This window comes from Grampus griseus (genome assembly GCF_964374135.1).
Source record: "Grampus griseus genome assembly, chromosome: X".
NCBI classification, from domain to species: domain Eukaryota; kingdom Metazoa; phylum Chordata; class Mammalia; order Artiodactyla; family Delphinidae; genus Grampus; species Grampus griseus.
This window is the reverse complement of record NC_138999.1, coordinates 102,179,502-102,198,868: the sequence shown is the minus strand read 5'-3', so window position 1 is coordinate 102,198,868 and position 19,367 is coordinate 102,179,502. Positions and strand designations below refer to the sequence as shown.

At 45.4% G+C, this 19,367-nt stretch overlaps 1 protein-coding gene across 1 annotated transcript in view; it reads right to left on the bottom strand.

The window, feature by feature from the left end:
• SLC25A43 (solute carrier family 25 member 43) overlaps positions 1-19,367 on the bottom strand; it is a gene marked incomplete at its 5' end in the record, with an annotated part of 34,863 nt that overhangs the window by 8,403 nt on the left and 7,093 nt on the right. Inside the window, one exon of the mRNA XM_082680674.1 lies at positions 15,844-16,016. Within this exon, the coding sequence (XP_082536800.1) occupies positions 15,844-16,016 (173 nt within the window). The remainder of the gene's footprint in view (positions 1-15,843; positions 16,017-19,367) is intronic.

Genomic DNA, 19,367 nt, shown 5'->3' with positions numbered 1-19,367 from the left:
GTTACACTGAGCATTTGACATGTACCAGCTCGTTCAATCCTCACAGAAGCCCCATGCAATAGGGAGTATTATCTTATTAGCCCAAGTTTATAGATGGCAAAATGGAGCCCGAGAAAGGACAAATCTCCCAAATAACAGACTGTCTGAAAAAAAGCATCAACCTGAATTTGGGTCTGTTCGACTCAGATTCAAGCTCTACCCCACTAAGCTACACTGTTTCCTGATGCCCAGGACTGAGATGACTACCTCAGCCCTCGACAGACTCGTTTCCACACATCGTCCTTGGATGTGAGTGCCACATGCACACCAAATGAATTCTTTATGCTAAGACTGCAGCTCATGGTGTGGTATGAATAAATGCCTGTACACGTGTCATACTAAACAGATACCCAGATCACAAAGGCAAACCATATTGCTGGTTGCCCCTTGGACTAAATGTCTGTGCACCCCCAAAGTTCATGTGTTGAAGCCCTAACCCCCACTGTGATGGTATTTGGAGGTGAGGGCCTCTGGGAGGTGACTAGGTCATGAGGGTGGAGCTTTCATGAGTGGGATTTGTGCCCTTATAAGGAGACACACAAGAGAGATAATGTCTCTCACTCCACGATGGGGGAAACACAGCAAAAAAGTGGCCATTTGCAAACTGGAAGTGGGTTCTCACCAGACACCAAATCTGCTGGCACCTTGATCTTGGACTTCCCAGCCTCCAGAACTGTGAGAAATAAGTGCTTGTTGTTTAAGCCAGCAAGTCTATGGATTTCTGTTACAGCAGCTCCAACTAAAATACCCCCAAAGAAAGAAGGAATGGTAAGGCTACACAGCAGTGCTTTTCAACCTTTAGCTGCATGTTAGACGAAACAGGGAAGCTTTTCAAAACCATCAGTGATTGGCATCCACCCCCAGAGACTGAGATTTAACTGACCTAGGGTGAGGTCTGGACGTCAGCATTTTTGGCAAGCTCCTCACATGAATCTGATATGCAGACAGGTTGAGGATCACTGGTGTAGGCCCTCCGTAGCACAACGCAGCTCTGGCTGAGACCTGAGCCCATCAATCTGCTGCTGACAGTGAGAATGCCTGGGGAAAGCACACGGGTCCTGAGGCCAGACTCCTTAGATGGAGACCTCACTTTGCCACTTACTAGCTCTGGGACTTTGAGCAAATGCCTCAACCTTCCTGAACCTCAATTTCCTCATCTGTAAAATGGGACAATAATAATAACACCTACCTTATAGGATTGTTGTCAAGATTAAATGAAACATATGTAAGGTGCTTAGAACAGCATTTGACATATAGTAACCACCATTATCATTATTATTTAGTATTTAAACTTGGAGAAGAGGGAATTCCCTGGTGGTCCAGTGGTTAGGACTCTGCGCTTTCACTGCCGAGAGTGCAGGTTTGATCCCTGGTCAGGAAACTAAGATCCCATAAGCTGCTCAGCATGGCCAAATAAAAAAAAAATCCCCAACCCCCCAAAAAAATTAAAAACCAAAACTTGGAGAAAAGTATACTGAAGACTAAACCAACCCAGTAGACTAGAACGCTAGACCGCCATTTGCCCGAACCGTATCTTCCTAGCAAAGACACACAAAACATGTCAGGTTACTAGCTACAAGGCTCTGAAGTTAAATCCTCCCTCCACACAAACCCAGGCAACTATCCCATGGCGTCTAGTTCAGATCTGCAGCTGCCAGGTGGGCATGCAGCACTCTGCAGCAGACATCTGAGAAAGCCGGGTCCTAGTCCTGGCTCTGCCACTATCTGCATAACCTTGACCAAGTCCTTTAGTTCACTGAACCTTAGTTTCCTCACACGTCAGGTAAGGAGACTGGAACTAAATGAACTTGAAGGCCCTTTCTTGCTCCTCTAATCCATGCTGTTGGTCCCACTCAAGGCTCCTTCCTGCCCCCAGGACTTCAAATCTGCCGTTCCCTCTGCCTAGCTAAGTCTCTCTTACTAATCAGACTAAACAGCACTTCTTCCGAGAAGTCTTCCCAGATCTCCAGCCTAAGTCAGGAGCCTAGTAAACACTTTTGGTCACCCTGTACTTCTCTTTCCTGGCACGTGACACAGTTTGTAATGATTTAGTGTATAATTATTTCTTTCATGTCTCCCCCACCTCACAGACTATAAATACCATGAGGGCAGTGACCATGTCTATCTATCTTGTATGTGGTTTTAGCCCCCACATCTACCAATATGCCAGGCATCCAGTATGTGCTTAATACATACTGAAGAAAAGGAGGAACGAACTTGCAGTTGATGGAAATGAAAGGTAAATGCTTCAAAGCAATGTGCTCGATTGTTTCTGTGATAAACTCCATAGAGGCCTTCCAAAAGAGGCAACATTCTAGGTTGTTCATTCTTTCCATGAGTTCTGAAATAATTAAACAATATTTATGAAGATGTAAAACTCATATACCCTTGACCAAAGCAATCCTATTTCTAGGAAACTATCCTACAGATATATTTGCCCCTGTGGGAAATGATGTGTTACGAGGATTTTTGTTGCAGCATTGTTAGTAACAGCAGCAAGTTGGAAATAATCTAAATTTAAATGTCCAGCACATCAGACTATGGAATGCTATGTCACCATTTAAAAGCATGTGGCAGCTCCATCTGGACTGATAAGGTGACATCTCCAAGATACATTTCTAGGTGAAAAAAACAGTGCAGAAGAGTGTATGTAGCATGCTTCTGATTATCTAAAAACAAAAAGAACATAAATGTGCACGTGTATGTGTATCTCTGCACAGACCACCTTTGGAACGACCAGGTAAGAAACTGGAAACAACCAGTGTTTTCTCTGCAGTGAACTGGGAGTCCCAGGGACAAAGGTTGGGGAAGGCTTACTTTTCAATGGACACTCTTTGTACCTTTTGGATTTTGTATCATATGCATATGTTACCTATGCAAAAGGTAGAATATTAATTTTAAAAGAGCATTAATTAAGACAATGAGAAGACAAACCACAGACGAGGAGAAAATATTGGCGAAAGTCGTATCTGATAAAGGACCGTTATCCAAAACATACAAAGAACTCTTAAAACTCAACAATAAGAAAACAAACAACCCAATTACCACTACACACCAATTAGAATGGCCAAAATCCAGAACACTGATAGCAACAAATGCTGGTGAGGATGTGGAGAGACAGGAACTCTCATTCATTGCTGGTGGGAATGCAAAATGGTACAGTTACTTTGGAAGGCAGTTTGGTGGTTTCTTACAAAACGAAATATATTCTTACCATAGGAGCCAGCAATTGTACTGATTAGATTAGATCTTAGTATTTACCTAAAGGAGGTAAAAAAAACCTTATGTCCTCACAAAAACCTGCACATGGATGTTTAAAGCAGCTTTATCTATCATTGCCAAAGCTTAGAAGCAACAAGATGTCCTTCAGTATGTGAATGGATAAATAAACTGTGGTATCAGACAATGAAATATCATTAAGCATGAAAAAGAAATGAGCTACCAAGCCACAAAAAGACACAGAGGAAAGTTAAATGCATACTATCAAGTGAAAGAAGCCAATCTGAAAGTGCTGCATACTGTATGATTCCAGCTATATGACATTCTGGAAAAGGTAAAATATGAAGACAGTAAAAAGATCAGTGCTTTGGGGGAGAGGATGAATAGGCAGAGCACAAAGGATTTTTAGGGCAGTGAAAGCACCCTGTATACTATAATGATGGATATACATCATTATACATTTGTCCAAACCCATAGAATGTACACCACCAAGAGTGAGCCCTAAGGTAAACTACAGACTTCGGGCGATTCTGATGTGTCAGTGTAGCTTCACGCTTGGTAACAAATGCACCCCTCTGGTGGGGGCTGTGGGTAATGGGGGAGGCCGCGCACGTGTGGGGAAGGGGTACGTGGGAAATCTCTGCACCTTCCTCTCAATTTTGCTGTGAACCTAAAACTTCTCCAAAAAACCCCCAAAGTCTTAATTTAAAAAAAAAAAAAAAGCATTTAAAAGGAGAGACCAAAGAAAGACAACAAAAACAAACAAAAAAAATGAGAGTCTGCTAGTTGGAGCAAACAGGAGCTCAGAACCTTTCACTTGTTATTTGGAAACAACTTTTATCTTCTGTAGCCATATGGGACGCAACCTGAAGACCAAGTGGTCCACTTCCCAAGCCATCTGAGGACATACATGCGTGGAAGGCAGTTGTGGTAGGAGGCTTTTGTCCTTTGGCAAATCCCCAATAGTCAAACAAGCCAAAAAAAAAAAAAAAAAGCCAATGGTATTGAAGTAAAAGGACCTTTATGTCCTGTGAGCCACATGGCCCAAGTTTCTCTTGGCAGAGCTAGGTCCCCAAGAGTTATCCTCATACAGCCGAGAAGCACTCTGGCTCTGTGGTGGGGACGTCCACAGAAACGGGTGCAGGCAGCTGCCCCCGGCTTGGCAAGCCTACAAGTCACCCCCATCCTGGCCGAGGTGCCCGAGGACCTGCTCGGAAAGCCCGCAATGACATGGGGGAAGCGAGTAAATGGACAGCAGGTTAGTATTTTGCTTGGGAAGAGAAGAGAAACAGTTCCCATGTGCCGATGGGGGCGGGGAAATCCAAAGTGCAGCTGGGGCAGAAAGCAATTGAGATGCATGCAAGCGAGAGCAGCGGAGGGAGGCCGTGGGAGCTCATGCTGAGCAGCGGTGGCCGAAGAGCCAACTTTCAGTGTCACCTTTTTAAATTTAATTTTTAATTTTTTTAATTTTTATTTTTTGGCTGCACCCCACGGCTTGGGGGATCTTAGTTCCCCGACCAGGGATTGAACCCAGACCCCCGGCAGTGAAAGCGCGGAGTCCTAACCACTGGACCGCCAGGGAATTCCCTAGTGTCACCTTGATTGGGAGTGAGACTGGGTAGGAAGGGTGCAGGAGAAGATTTGGCACATGTCAGTTTTCTGCAGGCTGGGAATACAGACATAGGCAGTACCTGCACAGGGTGGCCTCTAGGTAAACGCCTGTTAAATTAACCCAACGAATGAATGATCCTCTCCCCTACCATCCCTGATCACCATTATCTAGAGAGACGGAAGATCTGTTGAGGTCTCACAATGCTAGCTCATTTGCGTGTTTATAGCGATCATACGAAACACACAAACACACCTGGCCCGGCTTTTATGGTTCTAATCAGGCCTTCAACGCCATGCGTAGATTCTGAAGAGATGCTTCAAGAACAATAAAAATAGTACCTCGGTTTTATTGAGTATTTATATTGAGTGTTTATCTTGTGCCTGGCTCTGTATCTGCATTAACCCAATTCAGTCTTCTCCATGGGGATATGAGCCAGGCATTAGGCTTCTCCCCGTGTGGTTCAGAGAGGCGATGTGGCTTACCCAAGTTCACGGAAAGAGTAAGGGACAGGGATGGCATCCAAAGCCCACACTCTGGACCAATGAGCTAATCTGCCCACGAAAGCTTTAAGATGAACACAGCTGTCAAAAACAAATGAACAGCTCTGTGGGGGAAAGGAGGTAAAAACTGGTGCTGCGTTTCTAAAGCTGGCTTGAGGCCAGCGGAGGGATGGGCAAACCCCAGTGTTCATCTCCTCCTGACAGCAGGAGCCGCAGATGACTGCTCATAGCTGCAGGCCTTTCTTGGCTGACAGAAGGCCTTTTCTGGGACCTTTCTTTCCCTTTCCCCTACCTCTCTCTTCACCCCCACTCTGGAGGCAGGGGGAAGGGGGACGCCTGTCTTAGCTGCTGTTATTGTTTAGCTGGAGCTCAAAGAAGTCTGCTTAGCAGAGGGTGGCCATTTTGATACCCAGACTTTATCTCTTGGAAGGAGTAAGCCAGCTCAGGTCAAGAGAAAGGGCAGAGTGACTTCACAGTGAGTGGAATTAGGAAGGCTCCTCCCTGCTCCCTCCTTGCCTGCCCTCTAGGGGATAGTCTCCTTTCCATGATCAACAACTGTCATCCCCAAAGTATTTAGGGCACTCTACACCTTCGGAAAAAACAAAGGGGAGACTTTTCCTTTCCTTACACCTTAACGATGATGCTCAAACGAAGCCACCTGGCCTGAGGGATGTCCAGACATCTACCTGGATCTGAAAAGCATACTTTTTTCTCAGAATTGCCAAGGCAATGCTACTGACTTAGGCAGAAGAAGTCAGTCCCCAGAGGGGCCAGCCCCCAGAGCAACATGATGGCAAGGAGTTAAAAATGCAACGAACTAAAAAGGTAAGGTTCCCATCCTCTCTAAGCTCTCTAAGCCCCGAGAGCTTAGAACCCAGCAGTGTTTGTACTTCAGGATCGTTGGGCAAGTTGGCTGTGCTGGGGAAACAGAACTCTGTTCCTACTGACAATAGACACGATGTCAACCAAGAAATGTTGAACTGGGCAGAACCTCTGCGACTCGCTTAGCGCTTCCTAGCAGGTGTGATGAGAACAACCTACTTTCCGCTCCTGGGGCTTTGCACCTGCTCTGCTAGGGGCTCGGTGAGCCAGAGCGGCTTTCTTCCCAGTCCGTCCCAGCGGCGTGGCCAGTCTGAGGCAGCCAAAGGTCCATGGCTGCTGAACGTTCTCTGCTTCTCATTGCAACCTGCCGGCTTCAAGCCTTCCATTGTCAGGCTGCCAGTGACCAAAGAAAGCCAGAGGCGCCCACAGCCTGGTTTTCCAAAGGTTTTTTTTTTCTCCAACTTGAGTTAACCATTCCCTGGCCAAAGCCACCCTCGTGCCTGTTTCTGAGCTTGCGCACTACTGTTTCTTTCAACCGAGGTCGTGTGCTCCCAAATCTCAAGGTTAGGTTTCCCTCTCCCTCATCCTCTACTCCCACACCCAGGGCAAGGGAACTGGAAAAAAAAACCCCGATTACCTAGCATCTAGGACCAAGCCCCTATAGTCCTGGTGGATAAAGCTTGGGCCTGAAGGAGAGACCTAGGTTCAATCCCAGCCCCCCGCCCCACTTGCTAGCTAAGTGACTGTTGGGCAAGTTACCCTCTCTGTGCCTCAGTTCCTCACCTAGAAACCAGGAATAATAACAATACTTAATAGGGTCGATAAAGAGGATGGAATGGGAGGATAAACTGCCTGGTCTGTATCACAGGACCAATAAATGGTAGTTATTATCACATGATTACAATTTCTTATTCCCAGGGAAAACTTTCCCTTTGTTACCTCCTCCAGACATATTTTGTCCCCTGACAAAAGCCTCTCCACCAAAGGAGGGCACAGATTTAGACCTGTTCATTCATATCACATTTACTGAAGTCAACAAACTGACGAATACAAGTGCTATGATGCTGATTCATCAGGCACTTCCAGGCACTACAAAGCGGTGGGAGGTTGCCATGAAGAGGGGGGTGTACATCAAGACTGTTTTACTCTGTCCTTTTAGCATATTTACTTCTCTTGAAATGGTAACAGCTGTTGGAGCTGCGATACACAACTGGAGAGCTAAGGTAGGGGGTGGGAGATAGTGCACTTTCAGAGCTAGGATTGCAGGCAGTCTGAGACAGGGGACAAGTCGAGGTTTCCCTAGGTCAGCAGGCCGGGGAAAGGGCAGGCTGTTCTTACCTTCAGCAGGGGGTAGGGATGAGCACACAGACTTGGGGCTCACCCAGCAGCAGCTAAGGTTCAATTCTGTACTCACAAGGCAGTGAGATCTCAGAAGCCGGCCCTGAACTTCATTCATTTTTAAACAAGTATCGAGTGCCTGCTACATGAGGCTACGTGCTGTGGGGACATACAAACGTGTAAGACATATGTCCCAAAGGCAAAGAGCTCAAAGTCTAGAAGGAATAATGGACACAGAAGATTACGATACAAGGAAGCATGTGACATGGGCCTGAGAGCTAGAGCGAGAGGGAGCTTTGGGCGTTCAGAATGGGGAGACTTCTTCCTCTTGAGGAGGGGAGAGAAGGCTTCAGGAAGGGGCTCACACAGGGTGGGGATGTGCTGCAATGGTGGAGAGATGGCAGAAGGTGGGGCACGCGGAGAAATGCTGTGGAAAATAAACCAGCTGGACCAGAGCGCACATACAGGCTAAGAGCATCATTTAAAAGGGGTTGTTCACCCATAAAGCTTTTAGAACAAAATATGCCCTTGGGGGTGGGGTGGGAGTGACAGTGAAAACAGCATCTGCAGTTATCGGCAGAGCACCCTGTTAGTTAACCTGGATTCTCCTACACCCGAATCCCCTCCGAGGCCATGGGGAACACCCCCATTTGTGGTTCTACAGAGGCAAAACACTTGCCTTTATCCATCACGATAGAATAGCTGTTTGAGGGGTAGGAAAAGCCAACTCCTTTATCAAACGAAAGCAACAGATGTGTGCTGTTGTAGGTCAGAAGAGACAGCCACCACGTGGCAGATGTCAGGTGAGATGGAGGTAGATGCCCCAGGCAGAGGGGACAGGAATGTGAAATACACTTATTCTTCAGGGGGATGGGGGAGGGGGGCTAAGATAATTTTGATTGAATTGGAGGCTGGAACAGAGCAGAGGTCAGAAAAAGGCATGTTCTGTTTAACCCTGGCAGGATTTAACAATTTTTATTTGCCAACATTGAAAAATTGGGATCTTACATAAAAATCTGGATTTCAGGCTCCCTTGAAAAGTGGGCCCACATTTCTAAATGGCATCTATCCTTTGGAGAAGAGGAACTTGCTGCAGCTTCCCCTGGCCCACTTTGTTCCACGCAATTCATACTTAGATGCTGGTCACATTTTGTGAGCACAGTGCAGTTAGCGCTCCAGAATGCTTCTGAAAGCCAGGATGGCTCAGACTGTATCGGAATCCTTATTCTCTAGGGGGCGAGTGTTATGTTACCTGGGTTTCCCTACTTTCTCTTTTTCCTGTTACTTCCAAGTTCCTGCTGGCATCTGATTTTGCGACTCCTGATATAGGGGGCCTCTGTGCAATGAGCGCGGCAAAGTTGGTAAGGGCAGCCTGCCAGGCCAAGGGGCTCAGCCTTTATTCTCTCAGAGCAATAAAGGACACAACGCAGGCAGATCTTAAGAAAATTCGTCTGGCAGAAGCCTGGGCTGGAGGGGACTGAAATGAATATTGGCCCTGGTGATACGTTACATCTCAGGTTACTCAGTGACTGAGTGCGTGAACTTGGGCAGGCTACAGAACCTCTCAGTGCCTTGATTTTCTCCTCTTTGAAATGGGCTTGATAAGCACAGTGCCCACCTGGCAGATGTACTGCCAGGATTAAATGAGATAATGAGCATAAAGCCCTCAGCACAGTGCCTGGTACATTAGTACCCAATGTTTATGATCAGTTTTAGAGTTAATCCTGAGACCAATTAGAGGATTACTGCAGTAGCCTAGGTATGAGCTGATAAGGTCCTAGATTAGGGCAGGGACAGTGACAAAAAGAAAGACCAACGTGGGACGTTAGGAATGAAGACCCAACTGGGTTCAAGGTTGACTGGGGGAGGGGGAAGGGAAAGAGTCAAAGACAACTTCTGGGTCTGCAGCCTGGGTAGCTGGGGGAATGACAGCACTGAAATGCAGAACCTTGGGAAGACAGTTTGATACATACTTAGAGGTGACCCTGGAGAGGCGACAGCCAAATGGCAGTGTACGGCAAACAGTGAGAAGTGTGGGGCCAGGGCTCGGGAAATGTGGCTCAGGGCTGAGGATGTGGACCTGAGTGGGAGGAGCCACGAGAGGGGCGGGGCGCCCTGGCGGGAGTGCGCAGTTCAGCATCTCAGGCAGGTTCAAGCATCTGTCTGAACAGCTGGGGCCCCCTCTTCACTCAGGGACCGTGCCTCTTCTGCTCAGTCAGCTGTGCCCCTTGGATACTACCTCTGTCCCTCATCTTACGTGCTTTCAGTTCAAATGCTGACCTGGCCTAATCCTGCTTGCCTTGTGAGCCCTAATGGGGTCGAAGTCCCCTGGGTAGAAAGCAACAGGCTAACACTTGGTTTTATGTTTAATGAAACGGAGACACCTAATACGGGCTGCAGGGAGGGGGGTCAGGGAGAGTTGTGGGAGACTGAGCTTGTGCCTGGTGCCTCCCTCCTGACCCTCTCAGAAGGCCCACCAGGTTCCAAAGCTCCACCTTCTCAGCTGCTCCCCGGATTTTCCGGGCAGCTTATCTTCCTCTTTTTTTTCCACATGAACTGTCCAGAGAACCATTTGCTCAGGACTCCCATGGAGAGCCCACAGACTCGTCAAACTAATTAGTTCCAAGCTCAGGGCCAGGTGTGGGAGAGACAGGAGCGGAAAGGCCGGGCATGTACCCGGAAGAGCTTGAGCTCTCACCCCCTTCCCAGCAGAAGCCATCCCATCAAAACATGCACATGCATAATTTATTTACCTCTCCAGTCTCTAGCATGCCAGCGAGGAGCCGGGGTGAGAACAAGAAAAAGGAATAAAATGAGTGTAAGCACGGTGAAGGAAGGGCTCAGCTGGTTAAACAAGACTTATGATTACTGTCATTAGTGTTCAAGAGACTTCCAACCTGATGCGGCATTAAACGGACAGATTGTGTGTGTGTATGTGTGTGTCTGGATAAAGCATACATTAGGAGAATGAGACATCCAGACAAAGTGGCCAGTCGGTATGGGGGTTCAGGAAATTCCCTGTCCAGCTGGTTATCCAACAGACACCTGACATTGATTTGCTTCCTGATGGACAGTGTAAGGAGGAAAGCCGATGGAATGCAAATGTTACCATTAAGTGTGTTCAGGTCAGAGCAGCCCGGCTGCCCTGCAAAGCTCTCTCCTCATAAATTCTGCGGGCAAACCCTGCCTGCTCCCACAGCGGGTGGCGGGGAGACTTATTAAAGCTCTCTCTTCTTGGAGAAGTTGGATTGAATGCTCTGCAGGCACAAACAACAGCCACAATACAATTTACGGTTAGCCTGTTGTTTCTAGGTTCCTTACTCTCCGAACTGAAGATGTATTTTGAGCGGGGATTAGGGGGTTGTTAACTAGTCCGTGATCACCAGCTGCAGGGCTCCCATACCCTCAGGTAGTGCTCAGATAAGCTCCGTTACTGCAGCGACATCTAATGGCCAGAGAAAGCAACGCAGTTTGCATTTTAAAGCAGTCTGTGGTTCTGTTTTGGGGAGTTGATTCTTTTTAAGTAGGCGGGACAAGGTATTAGTGTTTATTAACTCCTGTAAAATAACACTTTGATCGCAACCGTAAGATTTCGCTTCCCGTATCTTTGGATGACATTTATGTTGTCATTCATAACTGGATGCTGATCATATATTGTGAAAACCATGCAATTGCCTCTTTGGATTTTTTTGGTTTTTTTTTTTACAACCATCATGACTTTGCACTTATTTGAAAGCTTCCTGTTGAAGCTCTGTGTATGCATTATGCATAAGGTTTCCATACAAGGGAAAATATGATCAAATTTACCCCCAAATACCCACTTCTAGTGTACAGCAGATTGTTGTGGTAGGTTTATATTCTAGAGTAGAAGGTAGTGGTGGCTAGATTACCCCATAAGAGGTCATTGTTCTAGCTCTCGGGTGGAAAAAGGAAAGCTAAAAGTTTACAGAGAAGACTGAAACCTCCACCCTCACATTTAGATGTCAGTGAATTTCATCTGAAACCCTTTGTGATATTGTGATGTATAATAAGAAATATATACTTGGTCTTCGTCCCCATTTCTGGCATAGAGCTCCTATAATCCTTGACATTACCTAAGTGATGAGAGCAATAAAGGTGCCTTGATATTCATAACAAACCCCTTTCAACCAAGTCTGAGTTTATGTTAATGCAGCGACTTTTGGAAAGCACCTAAGGATGGGGCCTGGTTGCCAGTAATCTAGTGAGTCAACTGGTTTCCTGAGTTCTGTGAGACACTCTAGCAAATTAATTGAATCCAAGGATGGGGCTGTGGGAACCTCTAATTTATACTTCAGAAGCACAGGTGACAACCTGGACTTGACATCGGCATTTGAAGTGGGGGGATAGTCTTGTGGGACTGAGCCCTTGACCCGTGAAATCTGATGCTGTCTCCGAGTAGAGAGTGTCCGAGTTGAGTGGAATTGTAGGACACTCAGCTGCCGTTGGAGACTTCCTTGGTGTAGGGAAAAAACCCACACACCGGAGTTGGTCCTAGACTCTACCCTTTCTCACTGACTGCTCCAACCCCCAGGCTCAAAGCCCTGGGTTTGAGCAGGCTTGCTATGGGAAGGAAGTGAGCTCACTAAACCTTGAACTCTGCATAAGGAACACTAAATTATAAGAGGTGCCAGAAAGTGCTGGCGAGACGCCTCTGGCTCTACTATTTCAAAAAGCAATCCTCAAAGCATGGAAGCCAGTGATATAAGCCGCCTTAGTTTCATCCATCTTCTGATGGCCAACCAGCGAGAGCCCATTCTCACTCCTGACAGGAAGATAAATTCCTAGGGCCAGGATGTTAAAAAAAATGAATAAAAAGCTTGTAGTGTATCATACCTCCTTCCCACTCAACCTCACCCTGGATTTTTTTTTTAAGAAGCTATCTTTTTTAGAAAGAGCGTAATTATCATATGAAGAAATCAACTTTTGTAAGAGTTAACCGTATGAAGTTGCCCTCTGGGTATGTCAAAAAGGTAGGATGTTGGCAATGTCATATGGTTCAATGTAAAGAAAGAAGACTGAAGCTATAGGGGAGATATACAGTATTCCTGAATAAAGATAGAATATTTTACATAAATTATTCCAAGTATATAGGTTGAACATAACTCCAGTCATAATCACAAGGTAGTTCTAAAGTTCATCAGGAAGAACAAGTGACTGAGAATAATCAAGGAAATGTTGAAGAGAAGAGTGGTGAGGGGGTAGATGCCCTGTCAGACACTACAAGGTATTACAAAGCTATAGGAATTGAAATAGTGTGGCACTGGCACGAGGACAGACTGACAAATCTACAGCTCAGAATACACAGCCCCAAGACAGACTCTAGAACATATACAAATATCTAGGATGTGGTAAAAGTCGCAGCACGGAGTAGTGCGGAAAAGAGATTATTCCAAAAATGGTGCTTAAACAATTGGTAAACTTTTTTTTTTTAAAGTCAGATGATTACCTCACATCATACCTCAGGTAAATTCTAAATAAAGTGATAAGTGTAAAAATTACAACAAAAATATTTAAAGAACTATATAAGTGAAGAGTCATATGATTGTGGGATGGGGTAGGCCTTTTCCACAGAAGAGCAAAGTCAGAAACCAAAAAATAGTAATATATATATATTTGCATAAAAATTTTAAAATATGTATAATAACAACATAAACAGTATTAGAAGCCAACTGTCAAACTGGGAAAAATGCATGCAGTGTATGACAAAGGGCTAATATCTTTAACGTATAAAGACTTCTTACCAATTAGTAAAAAAAGCTGAATAGCCTAGAAAAATAGGCAATGGACACAGAAAATTTACAAAGAAATACAAAGGACAAATTGATATATGAAAAACATGCAATTTGCTTATAATCAATGAAATTCAAATTAAAGTAATGTGTCAGCATTTTCCTGCTATTATTAGGTTCACAAGGATTTAGAAAGTGATAGTCATTACAGTTGATAGGAGTTGAGATGGACCACCCCACTCACTGCTGGTGCAGGCGTAAACTTACAGCCTTTCTGGGGTGCAAACTTCATTAAGAGCCTTAGAATTATTTTTATCTTGTGGCCTGTATTTCTAGGAATACAGCTAAAGGGTGTCATCACAAATGTGAAAAAATACAAGGGCTTTCACTGTGGTGTTATCGTACTGAAGCATTAGAAACAGCCTGAATATTAAAAAACAGAAATTGTTATTTATGGAACGATGGAGCCAGAGATTGAAGTTGTATTGCCACAAACCAAGGAATGCTTAGGGCTACCAGAAGCTGGAAGAGACAAGGAAGAATCCTCCCCCAGAGCCTTCAAAAGGGGCATGGCCCTGCCAACATCTTGATATTAAACTTCTAGCCTCCGGAACTTTGAGAGAATAAATTTGTTTTTTATTTTTTTAAGTTATGGCACGTCCATATGGTGGAATACATGTGATAATTAGAAAAGATGCTCTTAATACTTGATGGTCTGAGGCACTATCCATTATAAAATAAGTGAAAATAACAGATATTAATTTTTATATATAGTAGGAATCCAGTTTTGTGAAAAATAACTTTCCATATGCATATATTATATACTTATATTTATGCACACACACATATGCGTACACATATGAACATACACAGAAGTAAAACTATTAATCATCATAATGCATAGGTGTTGGGCTTATAGGTAATTATTATTTTCTTTTTTGTATTTTTCTGTATTTCCCAAATTTTCTATAATCTATGTGCATTCCTTTTTTTTTTTTTTTTTTTCCGGTACGCGGGCCTCTCACTGCTGTGGCCTCTCCCGTTGCGGAGCACAGGCTCTGGACGCGCAGGCTCAGCGGCCATGGCTCACGGGCCCAGCCGCTCCACGGCATGTGGGATCTTCCCGGACCGGGGCACGAACCCGCGTCCCCTGCATCGGCAGGCGGACTCTCAACCACTGCGCCACCAGGGAAGCCCTCCTTATTTTTTAATTGTGGTAAAACACACATCATAAAATTGACCATTTTAACCATTTTTAAGCGTATGTACATTACTCTTAAAATGAGGAATAATGGCTTTTATAAATAGGCATGCACTAAGCAGGCTTTAAACTTGCATCTACGTTAAACTTACAATAACGTGACAATTTAAAAAATGTGTTTGGACAAAGGACAGGAAAGGAACGCAACCCAGACGGATGAAAAGTTTGATGGATTGGAGCAGCAGAATTGGGTGTAATTGTGATGTGTATTGTTCTGAGGCAGCTTTTCTTTATAGGTTGAGATAAGTACTTGCGGGCTTTTTAGTGCTGAGGTAAGTGAGGCCTGGCCTGGCCTGGCAAAGAAAACCAACCACGTGGGGAAGCCGGAGGGGGTGGGGTGGGGGGGTGGGGTGGGGTGGGGGGAGGGCACTGAGATAGCAGAGGGACAAGTTAGAGACATGGGGAAAAACAAATTCAGTGGGGACTGATCATTTAAAATTGGATTCAACTCCCCCAAATTAATATCCAAGCAGCTCTTCAGGAATACATCGATTGTATAAATCAAGATTTGCCCGGAAGAGGCCAGGGAGGCAGGCAAGCCTGTGGATGTGGAGTCTGAAGGGAGGCTGGTGGAGAGTGAGCAGGGTTCAGGGCAGATGCGAAGCCTTGCTTGATTCTGAGTCCACCGACTCCCACCCCTTCCCTGTGTGGACCTGCCTGTAACCCCCAACCTTACTTGGACTACTCTGATTTTTCTTTGATCAAAATCGGCTGATTCTAGGCTAAGCCAATTCCTCTCTTTGAGACCTCAGATATCAGGCTTTTGTCTCTGTGGTCTGTAGAGAAACTGTGAGTTTTCCTAGGTAACAATTAGGAAAATGCAGGGCCAATCCCACTAAGACACCGGCCCATTTCAAATGCAGTTACTGCCTCAGCAGGGGAATCAGGGACTACTGGCCCCTTGCTATTGATAATTCCTGGCTTATTTTGGTTCTTTCCATCTGTTTCACTGAAGTATGGACAGGCTATGAAGGCAAGGGTGCCCTGTCCTCGCTGTGGAGGCCGCCTTGATGTAACGGGCAGTGGCAGCTATGAAGAGAGGAAAGAAAAGTGCTTTATACAAGACTAAAAAGCAGAGGATGGGAATGGGGAGGCGGCTTGGGCTCGAGTCCATTGCCCTGAGGTTAGCAGCAGAAATGCCACGGAGTGAGGGTTTGCAGAGTGTTTGTATGAGCAGTCATGAGCTCCTTGGAAACCTGGCATCGCTCAGGCTCCATGTTCTTTGCTGTTGTTACCCACCCACAAACACTGCAAGCCATCCCTCCCGCACACCCACAAAGCCCCCCAAACATAACTCTTCACCTGCATCTTTCTCTTCACTGTGTCGAAGGGAAAGGAGAGTGTCTGGGTCACCGCGGCAGCCAGGCAGACATTGGCGAAGTTCTGGAGGAGAGAGAACCGATCTCGGGGTCCATTCCAGATTTTCTCCAGGTTCATGTAAACTAGAAGGGAGCCGGCAGAGAAAGGGAGAGCACCTGAAAAACAAGGCCAGGGAGAGGCTGTGATGTCTCAGGAAACACTGGCTTGAGAACATAAATGCCTGTGGGGAATCCAGGGAAAGTAAACAGGACCGGCTCTGGGCTTGTTAAACAAGTCACTCCAACCGAAGCAGCAAGCACTCTCTTGGGTGATGATAACGTGCTATATTTTGATACGGGTTGTGTCATTGATCAAAATGCATGCATCAAAAGATTCCCTAAATATTTGTGTACTCTATGTCGATTTTACTTTTAAAAGAGCCATAAACAAATATTGAACTCTAGTTAATGATATGCATGTTGAAGGGTTGAGGGGTGAAGTGTATTGATGTTTGCAACTTACATGGAAATCATCAAAAAATATATGACTGATGAATGGTTAGAGGGACAGATAAAGCAAAACATTAATTGAAGGAGCGGGTACATGGTGGGTACATGGGTGTTTCCCATGTTTAATTTTTAATTAAAATTTAATTAAAATTTTAATTTTTATTAAAAATTTAATAAAAATTAAACATGGGAATGTTTAATTTTTTTAAATTAATTTAAATTTAAATTAATTTTTTAAAATTAATTAATTAATTAATTATTGGCCGTGTTGGGTCTTTGTTGCTACTCGCGGGCTTTTCCCTAATTGCGGCGAACGGGGGCTACTCTTCGTTGCGGTGCATGGGCTTCTCATTGCGGTGGCTTCCCTTGTTGCGGAGCACGGGCTCTAGGCACGCAGGCTTCAGTAGTTGTGGCTCGCGGGCTCTAGAGTGCAGGCTCAGTAGCTGTGGCGCACGGGCTTAGTTGCTCCGTGGCATGTGGGATCTACCCGGACCAGGGCTCGAATCCGTGTCCCCTGCATTGGCAGGCGGATTCTCAACCACTCCGCCACCAGGGAAGCCCCTCCAATTCTTTTTTTAAAAATTTATTTTATTGGAGTATAGTTGATTTACAATGTTGTGTGAGTTTCTGCTGTACAGCAAAGTGATTCAGTGATACATATATGTTCTTTTTCATATTCATTTCCATTATGGTTTTTTACAGGATATTGAATATAGTTCCCTGTGCTATAAAATAGGACCTTGTTGTTTATCCAGGCTGTTTCCAATTCTCTTAACTTTTCTGGGTGTTTGAATTTAAAAAAATAGAGTGTTGGGGAAAAAATTCACTCCCATGAAAAAAAAAGTTAGTGGGCGGTACTTAATCAAGTTTTGGAGACTAGGGGGGACCTGATCTCTAGCTGAGAAGGAGACATTCTGTGAAACCTGAAGAGTGAGGCAGTATGAGATGTGGCCATATCAGGGCTCAGTGTGTACCCTGCACTGTATGGCAGCCTCACCTTTCTAGGAAAAGATGGTGAGCAAGTAGTGCAGTAGTTGGCACCTTGAAACTTACAGAAACTTTGGGAGCGATCTGAAGTTTACGCAGGGACTAAATTTCTCCCTCAAAATGAGATTTAAAAGAGGGGCTAACACTAGTGGGGTTGCTCATCTTTAGAAAAATGTAATATTTATTTAATAAACACATTAAAAATGACGCACCAACCCTACATTTTCCTTCATTCAGAAAACATCTGTGGAGCTTATGCTATGTGATGGGCCCTATGCCAGGTGCCAGGAATATACAGAGGTGTAAGTAGGCTAATTCCTGGAGATGCTCACCATCTAGTGGGAGAGACAGACAGATGACATATGCCATAGTAAGGGGGCTATACAAAGTGCTTTAGGTACACAAGGATCAGAGGGATTAATTTTGCCTGGGGGAATCAAGAAGGACTTCACAGAAGAGAGAACTTTTCAACTGGGTGTTGAGGAATGAGTAGGAGTTCATCAGACATTGGGAGAGCAGGCAGAGGGAACAGCATGTACAAAGAGAGTGGTGTTTCCAAGAAATGCAAGTATTTCTAGATGGCCAAAGCAGGAGTGCAGGTAGAACGTGACAGGAGATGAGGTAGGAGGGGCTGGCAGGGCCAGGTCTGAAGGATCTAGTATGCCACAAGGAATCTGGGCTTTTCCCTGTAGCTCACAGGAGTCAGTGAAGGCTTTTAAGGAGGGCAGTGGAAAGAGGTTGGTGAAATGATCAACTTGCACTTAGAAAGATCATCACACCCTGGCAGCAGGGCACAGGGCGGACTAGGGCAGCAGAGACCCAAGACTGGGACTAGGTAGGAGCCTGTCATAAGTGTCTGCAGGAAAGATGATGATGAGAGTGTGACCTATGGCAGAGAAGATGGGGATGGAGAAGGGGGCAGACTTGAGAGTTAAAAGAGGTGAAATTGACAACACTTGTGGCTGAAGTGGGAGTGGAGTGAGAGGAGGAGTTGAAGTTGAAGTGCTTCTAGGTTTCTTCTGGCTTGGGCCACTGGATGAAAGAAGGGCGGTCTCGTTCATTAGGGAACACAGGAGGGGGGCAGGTGTGCAACTAACGCGGCCATCAGGTTTACTCCTGACTTCAGTAAGCCAAGGGAGCATCAGGTGAGGGTGTCCAATAGCAGGCATTTGTACTGCCATTGGGAAGTGGTAGTAGTCAGTGGTTAAGAGAGAGGGCTCTGGGGTTATATTGCTAGATTCTTCCACTTTCTATCTGTGACCTTGGGCAAGTCACTTAGCTTCCCCAAGCATCTATTTCATCTGTAAAATGAGGCTTAAATGAGGAACTGTACGCAAACCATTTAGCACAGTGCCTGGCACATAGTAAACTGCAATAGATGTTAGTCGTTGTTATTATAGAGATGAGATTGGGAGTCATTAGAGTATAATGATGCTTGTTCAAGCCACTAGTTTAGATGAGGCCACCCAGGGAGGGTATGGAGGGTGAGAAGAAAGCTAAGGCAGGAGCTGGGGGATAGTGACACACAGGGGGCTGGCATCGTCAGATGAGCCAGATAAGAAAGAGCTGCAGAGAGGTGGGAAAGACATCTAGGAGACAGTGGGGTCCTAGAAGCCAAGTTCCCAGAATAGAGTGATCGATCTCATCAAATGCTGCAACAAAGGTCAGATAAAAGGCAAAAGTCTACTGGACTGGCAATTGGGGGTCCTGGTGACCTGTAGCCCTGGCAAAGGTTCCAAAGAACACAGAAGCTACAGTTGCTACGCTGGTTGTGTTCATACGTGTACCGATGCACGCAGAGACTCTTTGCTGCAGTCAGATGGGGAGTGTGTGGGACTGTCTTCTTATCAATCTGTGCTGAGCCACATGCACTCTGTCCTACTCCCTCCCTGGGATATAACAGACCAGAGTTAGGAGTGGGGTATATGGCTGTGGAATAGAATGAAGCTAATGGACTCTGTGTGGATTGAAGCCATATGACCTTGAACTCGGTTAAATGGATGTAACTGGTTACAAACAAAGGTATACAAT